Raw genomic sequence first — 18,036 nt, 5'->3', positions numbered from 1 at the left:
CACTGAGCTACCAAGGAAGCCCAGTAATATACTACTTTTATTATTTATTTAATTTTTATTGTTCATCTTACTCCTTCAGAATGTAAGCTTAGATATCTGCTTTGTACACTAATGTACTCTAAGTGTCTGGAACAGTGTCTAGGACATAGTGGTTACCCAAACTGTTAAATAAATGTAATCTCTGAGACCAACCCATTGTTAAGACATCAATATATCCACTTTGGGCTTCTCAGGAGGCGCTAGCCAACCTACCGATGCAGAAGACCCAAGAGACGTGGGTCTGATCCCTGGGTCGGAAAGATCTCCTGGAGGAGGAAATGGCAGCCACCTGCAGTTATTCTTGCCTGGGAAGATTTCATGGACAGAGGAGCCCGGTGGGCTACAGTCCTTGGGGTTGCAGAGTCAGATATGACTGAGCACAGCAGCACAAGCACAATATCCACTTTAAATTGATTTTCTAAGTTTATATTTGGCAATTCAGTTTCATATTAGACTGAAATCTGGCATTATATGACTGAGATTGGATTTATTTGCCCAATTTAAACAAAATATGTTAAGCTTTTTGAAGTACTATAAGTGCAATAAAAAAGTCTTTAGATACATGACACTATATTCCATAAGTATATAAATCATTAAGGCCCCAGATTCATTGGGGAACTTTAATTTGTCAGGTAGTTTATAGTTCGCTCTGTACATGGTTTTAAATGCAAATGAATTTGCTAAATACATAATGTAGTATAATTTTGCTTATTTTGAAAGGCAAATAAGAAATGATCATCTTGCAGTAGTCAACAAGTAGAAGGAGAATAAACTTTAAAAAGTAACCAGCAAATTACTAAAATCTTTTGGAATATAAGGTTTTTCTTTTGAGATACTATGTCTTTGGAGTGATTTCTATAGCCTCAAGTTTTTAGTCTGGGTTAGCACTGCACTACTTTATTTTTGGATTTCTCTACCAGCCTCATGGATGGTCTTCCCTCTTCAAGCATTTCATTACCATGAACCGGGATAGACCTGGTGGTAATACTGGCTTAAAGATTAGTGCCAAAGTAGGAGGCACCCAGAGAACCTGGAGTTAGACCCAGTCCAAGAATGGCTACTGATTACTGTTGAAGAAGAGATCAATAGTCAGCATTAATAGGAAAAATCAACTTTGAGATCCAAAAGGTGACTGTAAAGTCAGAACTATGGAGCAAGGCAAGATCAGAAGCCAAGATACCATAAAAATGTCTGCTAATGGCACAGTGTGTAACAGACAGCAAATGTTATTCACCATATTGATCCAAGATTTATTCCAGGAAAAGCAAAGTAAGCAAACTACATTCTCAGTGGGCTCATCTGTGCTTCTGTCATAGAATGAAAGAAGAATAAAAACATAAAGTTGTTGGGGCCTCCAGTCATCTGAGAGCAGCCTTCTGCAGCTGTTGGGAAAATAGACATGGCAATGATTACTTCCCAAAGAGAAGCAGGGATGGTGAAGAGAAAAATCTGAGTCCTTCAAGCACCAGGGATGACAGAGGAGTTATAAATAGTATTCTCTTTAGTCTTTTTTAATAGATACAAATTGTCAAGCCCTATTTGGGATGTTAGATGATAAAAGGTATAAAATGCCAAAGGGAATATTCAAACCTATATTTACTATTCTCAAAAAATGTACAGTTTAACTAGAAAGACTAGAGATGTCTACACAAAAAGTGAAGATCACATACTGACCATCTGAGTATTTCCACTTCCCAATTTCTTGCCTTTTCACACACATTTTTAAAGAAAAGAACACTTTCTCCAAAATTGTACCCAATCTCACAATCTCACTGGCAGAGGAATTTTGCAGAGATCAATCCTATGTATACAAGACTAGCATAATATAACCAGTTTATCCTCCATCAAATGTACTTCTGACCCTCATAAAAATGTGTCTGTTCAGTAAATATTTATTGAGCATCTAAAATGTGCCAAGTGCTACAGCAGTTTTTAGGAAAACCAAAGCAGATAAAACTTTATTTTTGTCCTCACAGAACTTATATCACAATATCATAGTTTTATGTCCTCTCTTCCTACTAGGAGAAAATTTATTATTTTTATTTATTCTTTACAGTGTGTTTCTTAAACCTAGCTGTCCATCAGAGTCTGCTGATAAATGTAGCTCTTCTGTCTCCTTGAATCAAAATCTTGGGGGAGGGATTGGGAAATTTACCTTTTTAACAAGCTCTCTGGTGGGCTTTATGTAAATTAATAGCATAATAATTTGGGAGGAAACACTTCCCAAGTGGCACCTGTGATAAAGAATCTGCTTGTCAATGCAGGAGACATAAGAGACACACGTTCAATCCCTGGGTCATTAAGATGCCCTGGAGGAAGGCATATCAACTCACTCCTGGAGAATCCTGTGGACAGAGGATCCTGGCGGGCTACAGTCCATAGAGTCACAAAGAGTCAGACATGACTTAGCCTGTACATACTGTCCTATTAATGGCATCTTCTATGAGAAATCTGACTGTACCTAGGGGGCCCCTTTTGTTTAGCATGACTGTTACCGAGCCTCTCATCCTTTGAAAATATGAAAGCTATCCATGATTTTCCACAGTCAATTCACCTAACAAAGACTAGCAAGGAAAACTTAAAAAGAAAAATTAAATTACCATTTATTTTTAAACAAAATGGTTTTCTCTTCTCTGTGAGGCAGATGTTACAATATTCTGCTCTGTTGAAGAAAATCAAACATTAATTATGAGTTACGGTCCACTTTAAATATTCATTTTTTTTTACATTTTTTTTTTTACTTTATTTTACTTTACAATACTGTATTGGTTTTGCCATACATCAACATGAATCTGCCATGGGTGTACATATGTTCCCAATCCTGGATCCCCCTCCCACTTCCCTCCCCATCTCTCTGGGTCATCCCAGTGCACCAGCCCCAAGCATCCTGTATCCTGCATCGAACCTAGACTGGCGATTCGTTCTTATATGATTTTATACATGTTTCAATGCTATTCTCGCAAATCATCCCACCCTCTCCCTCTCCCACAGGGTCCACGGAGATTTATGAACACTTCTCATCAAAGAAGGCAAGACTGAGAGCATCTCAGAAACCCATTATAAACAATATAAAAAATATTCAGTGAAATAGTTCTTTGTGAGTTAATGACAGTCATGACAGTCACTATTCAATACTAAATAACATGCAATATCAGCAAGTATAGAAAAGTTGATATTATTCAAATAACAGTTAACACAGGCTTATTAAGTGCCACATACTAGTCTAAGATTATGTCATCTCCATACTCTACAGATATGGAGATGACCTAATTCTCAAACTCTCTATTAAATGGAATTTTGTTTTGATGCCCATTTTGTAGAAGACAAAACTAATGCATAGAGAAGATGATAAACATAGTCAACGTTACAGAGCTGATAAAATACAGTCAGGATTTGAAGCTAGGTGCAAAAATTCATCCTCTTAATCACTAGACTAAGCCTTTCCCCTTTAGTTTTTAGAATACTTATTAGAAGACGCCTATCAAAGAAGTTTATGCAAACCTGTTGTAGAAATCAAGAATTTTATTTTATTACAGCTTCTTTGCCAAAATGACTTAGTCAAGCTAATTTTCATTTGACTCATTTTAAAGTGACGATAACAATGCTGTTCAAACAGGATCATCTAGTGGTTAGAGGTTCAAGTGTAAGAGAGATATGGTTCTGAATCTCAATCCTACCACTTATCATATGACCTTGAGCAAGGTACCTTTCCCAGTCTCAGTCTCCTCATCTTTAAAATGAAAGGTATATGGGATCTACATCATAATATTGTTTACAGATAGAATAAGATAGCCCATTGAAACGCTATCTTAGAAATGGCTCAATAAATAGTAGTGTAATAAATACCAGCAGCATCAACAAACTGAACCAAATGCTCTCTTGATTCTTCTACTCACGCTAAACATGGCTTATTTCTCTTCTAACTAAAAAAAAGATAAAATGACAGCAACAAAAACAACAAACCAAGTCATAAACAATTAATTACATTTTTTGTGGGAAAACCAGAAAGGTTATTGGTTTGTTGTTTTTGTCTGTCATTAGTTATCCTCTCTGTTCCAAAATGTACCTGTGCTAGCATCCTGAGACATCTTGTATAATATAATCACCGTGACTCCAAGAGGTCAAATGGCAGGCAGTTAATGCTTCTCTGTGAAAAGCTCAATAATTCATTTTATAAATTTTAGTTCCAAGCCTACGTTGAGGTTAAGAAAAATTGACATTCAGTCTGTGAACTTCATGTCAAGCTCCAGAAAAACTCTGGGCAGCACATGTTTAGCGATTAAGTGGATGCAGACAATAAAGACGTTGCCAAATTGTAAAACAAGACTTGGAAATTACAGAAAATGTTGCTAGTTATTGATTACGGTGACCATTCAGTTCCTATTGAGCCACCCAAAAGAATCATTCATTTTCCAGCAGAGAGCCTGCTCATTTGCAAGATAAAAGAGAGACATTTCTGCACATGCCCATAATGTTCTTCACCACTGGGGGCAGCTTTACATAAGACTGCATTCACTGAAACCAAAGCAACAGTCTGAGCAGCTTTCAGAATGACAGTCTGCAGAAGTGAGCTGAGCGTGTGCGCGATACGGGGCTCTCCTGCCTTCTGGGCTCCAACGCAGCTCTGTGGCTGAACTGGGTGCTCGCCACCAGAAATGCTGGGCTATGGAATACAGATGTGGCAGCTCAGGTAGCTTCATGTTGCCTGAAGGAATACATCTTGCTTTCTGATAAGAAGAAATTGTAGAAGCAAGCTTTTTTTTTTTTTTTTTTACACCACCTCCCCCCACCAAAAAAAAACTGTAAAGATGCAAAAACGTAATATCCATGAAGATCCTATTACCTAGGAAGATTTTGATGTTTTGCTGCGAATGCGGTGTTGGGATTTATTTGTTCTTGGAGTGTTCTGCGTGGCTGGCAAAGAATAATGTTCCAAAATCGGTCCATCTCCCAAGGGGTCCAATTTTTCTTCCTGGGTGTCAGCGAGCCCTGACTCACTACAGTGCAGCTGACAGGGGCTGTCATGCAAGTGGCCCCCTAAGCCAAAGCAAAAGACCTAAGGACGACCTTTGAACAATACAAAGGATGGGTATGTTTTGTCATTTTTCTTCTTTTCTTCTTAAAAAAAAATAAAAACAGAAAAATCCACTAGTCTGTATATTAATTCTGCCTTAATTATTGTAGAGATTACCTTGTTCTGCTCTAAGACTATAAATTCAACTGCTTACTGAACATGTTTCCTTGCTTAACTATTAAAAAAAAAAAGCCTAAAGAATTCTCTTTAAATTATAAGGAGATGATATTTGATGTTAAATATTGCTCTATACATTTAAATTTCTAAAAAAGAAAATATATGCTTATTTTTGCTTGATTAAACAATAAATTAATTCTTTTTTGGGGGGATAACTTTTCTAAGTTGTTTTTATTTCCAGGTTTCAATGTAATTAGGCTACTGAGCGGATCAGCTGTAGCACTGGTTATAGCCCCTACGGTCTTACTGACAATGCTTTCTTCTGCTGAACGAGGATGTCCTAAGGGTTGTAGGTGTGAAGGCAAAATGGTATATTGTGAATCTCAGAAATTACAGGAGATACCCTCAAGTATATCTGCCGGTTGCTTAGGTTTGTCCCTTCGCTATAACAGCCTTCAAAAACTTAAGTATAATCAATTCAAAGGGCTCAACCAGCTCACCTGGCTGTACCTTGACCATAACCATATCAGCAATATTGATGAGAATGCTTTCAATGGAATACGCAGACTCAAAGAGTTGATTCTGAGCTCCAACAGAATCTCCTATTTTCTCAACAATACCTTCAGACCTGTGACAAATTTACGGAACTTGGATCTGTCCTACAATCAGCTGCATTCTCTGGGATCTGAACAGTTTCGGGGTTTGCGAAAGCTGCTGAGTTTACATTTACGGTCTAACTCCCTGAGAACCATCCCAGTGCGAATATTCCAAGACTGCCGCAACCTGGAACTTTTGGACCTGGGATATAACCGGATCCGAAGTTTAGCCAGGAATGTCTTTGCTGGTATGATCAGACTCAAAGAACTTCACCTGGAGCACAATCAATTTTCTAAGCTCAATCTGGCCCTTTTTCCAAGGTTGGTGAGCCTTCAGAACCTTTACTTGCAGTGGAATAAAATCAGTGTCATAGGACAGACCATGTCCTGGACCTGGAGCTCATTACAAAGGCTTGATTTATCAGGCAATGAGATCGAAGCTTTTAGTGGACCTAGTGTTTTCCAGTGTGTCCCAAATCTGCAGCGCCTCAACCTGGATTCCAACAAGCTCACATTTATTGGTCAAGAGATTTTGGATTCTTGGATATCCCTCAATGACATCAGTCTTGCCGGGAATATATGGGAATGCAGCAGAAATATTTGTTCCCTGGTAAACTGGCTGAAAAGTTTCAAAGGACTGAGAGAGAATACAATTATCTGTGCCAGTCCCAAAGAGCTGCAAGGAGTGAATGTGATTGATGCAGTGAAAAACTACAGCATCTGTGGCAAAAGTACCACAGAGAGGTTTGATCTGGCCAGGGCACTCCCAAAGCCAACGTTTAAGCCCAAGCTCCCCAGGCCGAAGCATGAAAGCAAACCCCCTCTGCCCCCCACGGTGGGAGCCACGGAGCCTGGCCCAGAGACTGATGCTGACACTGAGCACATCTCTTTTCATAAAATCATCGCAGGGAGCGTGGCCCTTTTCCTGTCTGTGCTTGTCATCCTGCTTGTAATCTACGTGTCGTGGAAGCGGTATCCTGCCAGCATGAAGCAGCTGCAGCAGCGCTCCCTCATGAGAAGGCACAGGAAAAAGAAAAGACAGTCCCTAAAGCAAATGACTCCCAGCACCCAGGAATTTTACGTAGATTATAAACCTACCAACACAGAGACCAGCGAGATGCTGCTGAATGGGACGGGACCCTGCACCTATAACAAATCAGGCTCCAGGGAGTGTGAGGTATGAACCATTGTGATAAAAGCGCTCTTAAAAGCTGGGAAATAAGTGGTGCTTTATTGAACTCTGGTGACTATAAAGGGAACGTGGTGCCCCTCTCCCCATCCCTCTCCCTCTCCCTCTGCTGGCAAAGTCCTTCCTCCCCTGTCTGTTTTAGTACATTCATAATACGGGTCATTTTCCTTTCAGACATAGTTAACCCATTGAAATTTAAATACCACGATCAATGTGAAGCTTGAATTCTGGTTTAAAATAATGCCTATTCTATACAACCTTTTATTGATTCCATTAATGTCACACTTGTTTTAAGATAAAACTTCTTTCATAAGTGATCCCTCACATCTGCTGTTATTCTCCTTCTAGTAGGACCAAATTTACAGTTTTAGAAGGTTTGCAGTTCGTTGGTAAATCAAGGAAAACCTGAATGATCCCAGGTACTTGGAGCTGAAACTGATTCTAAGAGATGACTTGATTATAGGAACATTTAGGGGCAGTCTTAAAACAACGCCTAGCTTAAAAAGAAAATTGCAGGAAAATATTGAAAGATGGTGCTCTGTTAAAGCAGCACCAGAAGCAGTTTTCAGAGGTGTTTGAATTACAATAAAGCAAGCCTGAGGAAAACTGTGGAAGGGTTAAACTGTTGCAAGTAGATGACTGCAAAATGTGAGGAGACAGTAAAAACACAAAGTTTAGACTTGAAGACTTATCTCTGAAATCCATCTCTGTAAAAATCACAGTAGAGATTTCACTGTCAGTTTTTTTAGCCTCCACATATCCAAAATGAGTGAATGAATAAATAAATAAAATAGGCAAGAGGCAAATTTGAGGAGGCAGATTTTTCCACACATCCTCATCTTAAGTTTTCAGAGATGAGGCTTGCAAATGGGAATGCAGCTTGCTAAAAGCAGGTGGTTAGAAGCTTACCAGAATTTCTCTTTGCAGCTCTGTTAGGACCCTAATGTGGGGAGTGGAATCATGAGCTCTGTCTGTTCTTCTGTTTGGGATTTGTCAGGCTGTCCTGTTGTGTTTCACTCTATGCCCTGCACACATGCCAGGACCCTGCTGACTGACATTTCATTCAGAGGCGTAGAGAACACATTTTAAGACTCAATTTCCACCACCCATTGAAAAGGATAGTTTTGACAACACCTTAATAAGATAAAATAAATCTTACAAGAAAAAAGACCAACCCCCTGTCAGCTGTCTTTGGCCTCGCTATTGTTGATGTTACAGTACTGATGTTACAGTGTCCCCATGTTCATCTCTATTGTGAATTCCATTCATCAGTATGATTCTGTACAGACCCTGCTGGCAATATGCAAGCTGCATGCATGTTTTTATGTCGATGGTGAAAGTTTATTGACTGCAGCACAAATATCATAGCTTCTGTATTTAAGTAACTTTGACTACAGTTCATTTAGATGTTAGAAAAATGTCTTTAGTCTGCTTTTCATTCTCTAAAATGAACAATTCCATTATAGGAGCGAAAATCACAAATTGCAACACTGAGCCTGTTTCATTTAATTTGACTTGTCAAGCCTTATATCTTTAACCATGCCCCTGTTCTTTCAAAACAGAATCGCTGCAGCAAAAAAAAAGAAAAAGTAAATGGCTATTTTTACCAGCATTTTTATATAGTTTGGAGGCTTTTCATATGTTGAGAGGAAAAATCTAGGCAAGTCACCATGAGATATAATTGCAAAGAAGCCAGATTATAAAAAATCATACTTTTATAAGCAATAAAGAAAAAGGAACATCTAAAGTAGATTTTTCAAGGTACTTTGATTTTGATTAAATCTTAATAGATACCAGTTCAGAGAAGCATCATAGCTATAATATATTTGTCCATGGATAACTATTGGATATACATTTATTAATTGCAAATAATCCCAGATTCCCAATTGATTAATAATGCAGATAATTCCTCACAGTACTATGAACAACTGGGTGACTGAACCTACTGTGATGTTTTTCACTGAAGTTGTAATTTTACATTTTTCATAAAATGTCAGTAAATACATATTTCATCTAAAAAAACGAAATTTTCTTTGGTCAGCCTCATTTTTACCTGTACTAAAGATGATTGTATTAATTAAATGCAGTGTTAAAGTGAAAAAGCCCCTTTCTATTCTTTGACTTGAACTTCTGCCTCATTTGTCGTGGGTACCAAATAAATTTAGGCAAGGTAGATTTATCTTTATATTTTGAAATTTTTGAAAATTCTCAATGCTGTGGTACTGCTAGTATATATAAAATATGCTTGTTGTTTTAAAAGTGTTTCTAAAATTCAAAACCACTTGGTGTGTTAAGGTTACATGAATAACCAAAATTTGAAGGCTGGTCATTTTGTAATGCTTAACTTTAGCTATATATAAATTTAATACTAGATAAGAACCAAAATAAAATTCCTTAGATTGTAAAAGTAATTTTGATTCAGGACATGAAATTATTAAAAAAAAAAACTCTTTTTCCTCTCTTTGGGAATGAAGCATCTCTAGTGCTCAGTATCTAATTCTTGTAGGTTAGACAATTACTAGTTCACCAGTATAAATTTAACAAAGCTGACTGGTAAATGTTCTGCTCAAAAGTTGTCCTCACACCCACCCCATGGCAAATTTTGGACTGCAAACCATAAATCTATTTTCACAAGTATTTTAAATTCAGTGCATATTAGTTGATGTTTCATTTTCTGTCCCCAGTTTATGTTGTGTCCAACTAGACAACAGTTAAATAAACAGCCTGACCTGTTGAACTACACAACAGAGACATGTCAACCCAGAATGGATTCAGTCTTTGAATGCCTTACCAGAGAGAGAGGAAATACAGTTCAGTCTTTGAAAAGTATGGGGTTTTTTTCTAATTTTTATGAGTCCCAGTACACATAGAGCTACTGCAGCCTGGAGGTAATATATTCCAAGTGTCACAGTCTTCTAAGCAATACATATCCAAGAAACATTCCTTTTAAATTAGTTTATATTTTCTAAAGATGTTGACATTACATCTTTTCAAATAATTTAAACCTTTTTTTTAGACTTAATTTGGTGAACCAACTACCTAACCAGACAGGAAGGCAATAAATTGTATTTCTGTGGAGCAGCAGTGCCCTCCAGTGGCTGGTTAGACTAACCACAGCTATTCAAACATTCTATTGGTTTTCATCCTAAATTCCTATGTAAGGGTGGTTTTCAACATATAGTTTTTGATCCATGAATCAGATTTTACTTTTATTTAATTCCTCCCCCTTGGAAACATAGTTATAGTGTAACATTTTAAAGTTACATTTTGTATATTGACTTACTTAGTAACGCCCAGAGGCCACCAAACTGGAACTAAGGGCTAGAAATAAGCATCCTAAGATGAAGAACAAGTAATAACATAACAAAAAATAGATAAGAAATACTTTAAAGTATTTAAAATCATTGGCATTGGACAAATATCATTAGGTGAGAGTTTTTACATAGGCAGAATACTAAAATATAATGTAATTTAGGTTGGGAAAAACAAATTTCAATATTAATATTGAAAGAACCGGGATCAGTTATTTACCAGGCAGGAGTATCTGAGCTATGGAATAAGGGAGGCCTCCCCTTCCGGCTCGAGAATGCTTCAGTTTGTTGATCATGCAGTGACCTGTTCTTTGCCCCAGTGCTCTCTCCCTCGCTCTCCCTTTTCAGTCAGCTGAACACTGGTTCTATTAGGCTCTCTGACAATGATGTTACAGTCTAAGAGGTGATGATTCATAGATAATGAAATTATGCTCTCCTTCTGGGGAAGGATAATGCAGAGTCAGATTTGTAGAACTGGCAAGGATTTTAGGATGCTGAAGGTGCATGAAGTATCTTCTCTTCCCTTGACATTTACCAAGAAGAGAACTTAAATAGTTTATTTAAAGTGTGGATTAGACCGGCATCAGAAACAAGCATCAAGCTATGAAGACTAAGACAAAATGAGTTCCAGACATGACAAATGAGAACTGAGCCGTGAGAAATGAAAAATTCAGAAACAGCGTTGCTTCTTTTATCCCCTCTCCCTTGGATTCTCATTAGAATCTGGATCTGTAGCAAACCCATAGAGTTTTTCTATACTTGCATTCTGTTAGCTACCTATGTTAAAAATTAGAGGCAGCTGGAAGAAACTATTAACGTGAAAAATAGTATCAGTGAATTTTAATTACAAATGTCATAAGAAAAACAGAACTAATGGAAGCTAAATAGGCTGTATTAAATGACTCTTGAGAACTAATAAAATAACACGGTGAAAGTCAGTTTCTAGAAGCTAACCATAATTGCCTATAGAATTAGACCCACTTTTGCCTACTCCCCAAAATCATCAGTGATTTTATAGTCAGGACAATACAGTAGAAATACTACAGAGATAATTGCATAAAAAGTTTATGATTCTTTTGATTTAAGGAAAATATCACAGCCATATATAACAGAGCACTGTATGGGCCTTAAATTCAAATTTCTCTGACATTTGCAAATCAGGTAATCCTGGGGAAATCCCTTAGCTTTTCTGAACTTGACGTTTCCCATCTGTAAAATGGGCAAACATTACTGACTTCATATGGTTATTGGGAGGACAAAACGTGAGCAATACTTTGTAAACTCTAGAATGTCATCTACTTACTATTTTCAAAGAGCATTTATTAAGATGATCAGCTATGTTTGCAGGTGTTCTGTGTTTGGCCTGGGCTAGAAAGACATTACTAATCTCTGTGTAACAGAAACCAAAGTCCATTTACATTAATATGAATTCTGAGACTTGGCCATGAGTCTAGAACTTAATTTGTCTTTGATCTTTATTTTCCATAAAGAAGTTTCTTCCACCCAATGTTATTTAAGTCTATGAGTTATTAATAATGACCATAATATACAATAAACATAAATAGATACCAACCAGAGAACAGTGAATCAAAAGGTTATCCAACTAAATCAAAATTCTAATTTTGTCCCCCAAAATGTCATGACAACAAAAGCTCTCAGTTAACTTATGTTACTTGCCCTATTCCCCTCTTCAGGAGCACTATTTTGAGCCCTTAATGACTTCACACTTTACAAATATATCTTGTAAAGTGGCAAGATGATATCATTATTGAGCAAAAGTAATTGCTTCTAACATGTTACATGGGTATTAATTACATGACATATACTGTTTTAATTTCCCCCCCCAATGAAAGAGTATCCAAAATTTCCTTCCAGTATAGAAATTACTATTGGCTTTAATCTATTAGTTATTGCTATTGAAAACCACCAGATTAAAAAAAGTAGCATAAAAATACAAAGACTTTTTATGACTAATAACTTATTCATTGATGAAAAATTAAAAACTTAAGAGTACTCTTTCTGGGCTTTTCATCAAAAAACAAATGACCAATGTAATCAAAAATCTTTCTCTACTGAATGTAGCATTTCTTACCAAGTATGATGCAGCAGATGTATTCCCAAAATTCTTATAATTTAAGTAGAAAACTGTTCCTCCTCCCTGACAGCTGAGTGTCTATGAAATCTTTTTCTGTGAAATCTTTCGAGAACAGAGAGAGGATGGTGGTTTTTCAATGGAAAAAAAATTTTTTTTTTAATTTTATGTAACTCTACCTTCATAGGACTATTGGCATATGTGCTTGAGTTGGGTATCTTGAACATGTAAGGAGAATTTAAGGAACACAGAGAGAACAAGAGCTAAGACCAAGCAGAAACAATCCATTTTATTGAAAAAAAGTAAAAGGAGCTTCTGGTTTAACCTATCCATAAAATGTTGTAATGACAATTGATAACTTTCTTGACAATTCTTTATACTTTACTTTCAGGGACTCTCATTTCCCCTGCTCCAGGAAAAAAAAAAAAAATCTATTCCTTTCTCCCACTTTTATATTATTCCCTACTTCCTATGTAACACAAAAAAGTCTTCATTCATATAAATCAACACAATTAGTCAACTTATTCAAAGGAGCACTGTATCTTCAATTTAAAAATTAGACCATAAAGCAAAATGTAAGTCTGGCTGACCCTTTTCCCTTTCCTCTACAGCTTACAAACCATCTCTACAGTATCTTCTGATTTTCAGTAGAAGAAAGAAGAAATATAGTTTAATTCCCAATCTGGCAAAGTATTACAGCTTGAAAGTGAAAGTGAAGGTCGCTCAGTCATGTCCAACTCTTTGGGACCCCATGGACTATACAGTTCATGGAATTCTCTAGGCCAGAATACTGGAGTGGGTAGCCTTTCTTTTCTCCAGGGGATGTTCCCAACCCAGGGATGGAACTCAGGTCTTCCTCATTGTGGGTGGATTCTTTACCAGCTGAGCCACAAGGGAAGCCCAAGAATACTGGAGTGGGTAGCCTATCCCTTCTCCAGCGGATCTTCCTGACCCCAGGAATCAAACCAGGGGCTTCTGCATTGCAGGTGGATTCTTTACCAGCTGAGCTGTGTTGTTTTCCTTTTTAATTAACTAACTCCTAGAAACAAAATATAGGACTTTATCGGTGAGAATACTCAACTACATGTCATCAGTCAAAACCACCTACCAACAATCAGAGTTTTGTCTTTTGCAGGGGTGAAATGCAAATTTGGGGGGCCTCACAAATACAATGATAAGGCAAAGACTACAGTTAGCAAAGGCAATTTCTGTTAAAGCTTCATTGCACTAATTACATCTATTCAGGGTATAAAATACATTTGCCAGTAAAGAGCAAAAAAGGATTTCAGTTAAGTATAAATCCTTATTCATCATTCTTGGGGTTCAAACTTATTGATGAAGCAGAGGTAAAAAGATAATGTCTTCAGATAGTGCGGCTATACAGTATAGTGAGTGGTGATCATGGCTTCAACTTGGTGATCCATATGTGTAGTTAAAAAGGGCTTCTTATCTTTAATATTGACCTGTTATACTCTCTGCAAGAACGAATATGCTTACCCCCTTTTTGATGCCATCAACCAGCATCTCACAAGAATGTTTAAAGGAGATTTATAGAATGTACCACATTGATCTTGAAGTAGCAGAGTGACTTTAAAGTCTCTAATAAACCTGGGATAACTGACAACAGTAAGCCCGGGTCTCCTGCACTGCAGGCAGACTCTACCTGAGCCACTAGGGAAGCTCCTATAAACTCTCTAAGAAATCTGAAAGCTAACTAGGCACTTAAAGATCATTGTTGGCTTGTCTTTCAACGGTTTATGAAAGGGATTCTGCACAATTTATATGAAATTTCAAAGTTAAAGGCTATAAATATTTGGTTGGAGTATTGTCATTGATCCTAAGAAAGTTTAGGTAACATAATTGAACTAAATTAAATGGAATAATTAAAGATCTATTTAATATGGTAGAGGCCCTATTACATATATAGTTTGTGCTTTCCACCAAGCTAGGACTCTTTTAGATGCTTAGGGAAAAAAAAAAAAAAGAATCCCTATACTTCCTATGATTATTAACATTTTACCGTACATTTGTTTATGTGTATGTCTATTTTTACATACTTGACTTATTATGTGCCAGGAACGTTTATATATATGTCTTTTAATATAAGAACAGAGGCTCTATATTGACTCTTTTCTTTGACAAGTTTCATCCATTAATCCTAAATCTTGTCCCTTCTTTATAGGACTTCCCTAAAATCATTCATACCCTACCCAAACAAGGCTTCTCAAACCAAAGTATACTTCTCCAGCCTGTATTAGGAAATGAATTCCAGTAAGTTACCGTTAGGATATCCATTTGCTAGTTATATTCTAATCTGCCAGTACAGTCATCTCCCCAGTCTGTGGCACCCACTTTGGCCTATTTTATGTCATTAAAAGGCAGCATGCACTTAGTCCTATGGACTCTTATGGGGAGAACTGAGTAGTAAAATGTAAAAATCTATGTATGTTTCTATGGGCTCCACCTTGCTTGTTTTTATGGCCTAACGCACAGAGATGTGTGGGGTCTCTATTAGTTTACACTGGAATGCAAAAGCATTACGCTAGTTATAAATTAAAAAGAAAGGCCAAGATAGACAAAACATAGAGTCCAAAGCTCACATTCTGTATTTCTTAATCTTAACAGTGATAGTAAATAGTGGACATTCTTTATTTCACTTTCCTGACATCTGTTTTACTCTCCACATTTACCACCGTATTCATATACTTAAACTTCACAATTATGAAATGTTTTGACTTCTAACACAGAGGTTTCTTTCGTTTGTTCTTTAGTTGTTTTGTTCCGTGCCTGAAGATCTTTTCCCAGTTCTCTTGCTGTATAACACTGCTATCTTTGCTAGAAACCCTGCTCAAATTTTGAACCTGTCAGAAAGTCACAGGGCAATTCATCACTTTTGTGATTGGAGTGATCAGACAAACTGACTGCCTTTGTCCCTAGAGTGCAATCTAGTCAAGTCTGAGGTGTCTGCCTTCCATCTTCCCTGCCTCCCATTCCCAGACCTTCCCTCCACTTAGGATTTTGCACACTGAAATTCCTCCATCCAGGACTACCTAGGGCTCTCTCAGTTTTGTCCTCCTTACTCAAAATATATCCCCAGATCTCGACTAGTATCATTATCCCTTCCAAGGACACTCACACTTTAATTGAGATTAAAAGGAAAAAAAAAAAAAAAACCTTTTGCTGAAGGTAACAAAGTCATATACTAAGAGCTGGGGTTATGCTTCTGAGGGTAAAGATGCTTTGCCAGCCGCTCTGAAATCATCCTTTGTAGATACCACTATATTTTTCTCAAATATGAAGTGGGGCCTTCCCACAAGAACCAAGGCAAGGCAAATAATCCATGTTTCATTCAGTAAACTATAGTCTGAGAAATTTTCTCAGTGAATTACCATTATACACAGGATTTCTCCTTATTTTTCTCCTCAGCGAGACAATACTACAAACAAGACAGAACTTGGGCTATGAATCCAGGATGAACCAGTGTGACTGGTTCTGGGACTTAACAACTGCAAAATATTGACTATTAGCTTCTTCATCTCAAAAATGAAAATGTATAAAATAATATAATAATAACAGGATTGTCATGATAAGGCAAAGAATAGGCATTTCTTGAATATTTTTATGTACTTTGTTTTGGCACACTGCATATATTATTTAAGTTAATTATTTAATTTAATACTCACAAAGATCCTATAATGATTAAATGAGATGACTTAGATAAAAATCACTTAGTATAAAGCTTGGCACATAACTGTAACCTACTCCTTCACTTCATTAGCTCAAATTGCTTAAAGTTTCTGTACAACAGTATGCTTTAATAGCTGTATTTCATTATGTCATGTCCAACTCTTTGTGACCCCATGGACTATACAGGCCATGGCATTCTGCAGGCCAGAGTAGCCTTGCCCTTCTCCAGGGGATCTCCCTAACCCAGGGATCAAACCCAGGTATCCCACACTGCAGGCAGATTCTTTACCAGCTGAGCCACAGTGGAAGCCCTATCTATTTTTGTATGGAATAAAAAACATATCTGGCCGACTTTCAAGAAATAGAATCTTAACTGCCAAAACTTCAGGGGCACATAGTTAATACTGAAGAGTAACATGATATATAAAACCTAAGTCCTAATCTCCCATCAAAGTCCAGTGACATCTTTACCTTGATTCCCACACCATTCCCCTTGCTCTAACACTGGCCAGTTCTTGAAGTAGCATGTGCTTTCCTTGTTGCTGTTCACTTGCTAAGTCGTGTGCAACTTTGTAACCCCATGGACTGCAGCACACCAGGCTCCCCTGTCCCCCACTATCTTCCCGTTTGCTCAAATTCATGTCCATTGAGTCAATGATACAATCTAGCCATCTTATCTTCTGCCGCCCTCTTCTCCTTTTGCCTTCAACCTTTCCTAGAATCAGGATCTTTTCCAATGAGTCAGGTCTTCATATCAGGTGGCTAAAGTATTGGAGCTTCAGTGTCAGTCCTTCCAGTGAATATTCAGGGTTGATTTCCTTTAGGATTGACTGGTTTAATCTCCTGGCAAATCCAAGGGACTCTCAAGAGTCTTCTCCAGCACCACAGTTCAAAAGCATCAATTCCTCAGTGCTCAGCCTTATGTATGGTCTAGATCTCACATCCATACATGACTACTGGAAAAACCATAACTTTGGCTATATGGACCTTCGTGCTTTCCTATCTTATGCCTTTACTCAAGCTATTTCTTTTATGAGAAATGACTTTCCTCTTCCTTTCAGGTCCTCCTGTTAACCTCTTCTCATTTATCAGTTGATTTCAAAAATTATTCTTATAAAAATTTGGTTTTCAAGATTCATATTTAGATTTAAATTGCTTCTATGTTGTAAATAATCTGACAACAATTTTTCTTTGATAGTTGCCAAAAGTATGACCATTTGGCTGGTATGTTAAAGTGACTAAGAGCTAAAAAGTATTGTGAGACAAATAAAGAATATTTAATTCAAAGAATGAATATATCTTGATTTTAGTGAAGGTTGGATAGTCAACTTTTGTTGTAAAAGCCATATACTTGTGACTGCCCAGATCCACTGCTTCTTGGGAAAGGTCCTTTTCTCTTTAGCGTGGCTGTCTCCTGATCCCATGCCTAATGCCACAAGACTTCTACTTTAGACATGTCCCAAGGTCTGCCCTCTTCCCAAATAAAGTGACTACCCTACACTATCACAGAGACCAAGTCAGATGTCTTCGGCTTACTCATTATACACATTTTCAAAGTAACTATTCTACTGAAGACGGAACATCAAATACTTAGAAGTTGACAATTAGAAATGCTCAGGTTTTGTTTTTAACCTCCTGAACGTTGATTATGCAGAAGGCACAACTGATTATAGAGGACTGGAGCATCTGCCAGTTGATGGGTGTTTCCTTTCCTCCTTTCTGTTCGTCATCTTACATCTTTCCACTGAATTTCTTTTCTCTCTCTCATCACCAGTTAAGATATCTTTCAATTTTTCCCTCTATCCAACTTTTATGGATAAGTCAATTTATACTATTTGACTATATACCTTCTGATGGGGTTAATAGGAAAATTAACTAATGCTAATGGCTTTTTTTCTTTTAGAAAACAATAATTAAGATAACACAGTCTA

At 37.2% G+C, this 18,036-nt stretch overlaps 2 protein-coding genes across 3 annotated transcripts in view; one reads left to right on the top strand and one right to left on the bottom strand.

The window, feature by feature from the left end:
- Positions 1–18,036, bottom strand: part of CTNNA3 (catenin alpha 3) — a 1,846,273-nt gene that overhangs the window by 1,061,793 nt on the left and 766,444 nt on the right. The window lies entirely within an intron of this gene.
- Positions 2,790–18,036, top strand: part of LRRTM3 (leucine rich repeat transmembrane neuronal 3) — a 206,298-nt gene continuing 191,051 nt past the window's right edge. Inside the window, exons 1-2 of the mRNA XM_040242249.1 lie at positions 2,790–5,128; positions 5,472–7,003. Coding sequence (XP_040098183.1) covers positions 5,125–5,128; positions 5,472–7,003 — 1,536 coding nt within the window. The 5' untranslated portion in view covers positions 2,790–5,124. The remainder of the gene's footprint in view (positions 5,129–5,471; positions 7,004–18,036) is intronic.

Source organism: Oryx dammah, unplaced genomic scaffold (assembly GCF_014754425.2).
Source record: "Oryx dammah isolate SB20612 unplaced genomic scaffold, SCBI_Odam_1.1 HiC_scaffold_6, whole genome shotgun sequence".
Lineage (NCBI taxonomy): Eukaryota > Metazoa > Chordata > Mammalia > Artiodactyla > Bovidae > Oryx > Oryx dammah.
Note: the sequence above shows the minus strand (reverse complement) of the source record. Positions and strands in the feature narration are given on the sequence as shown.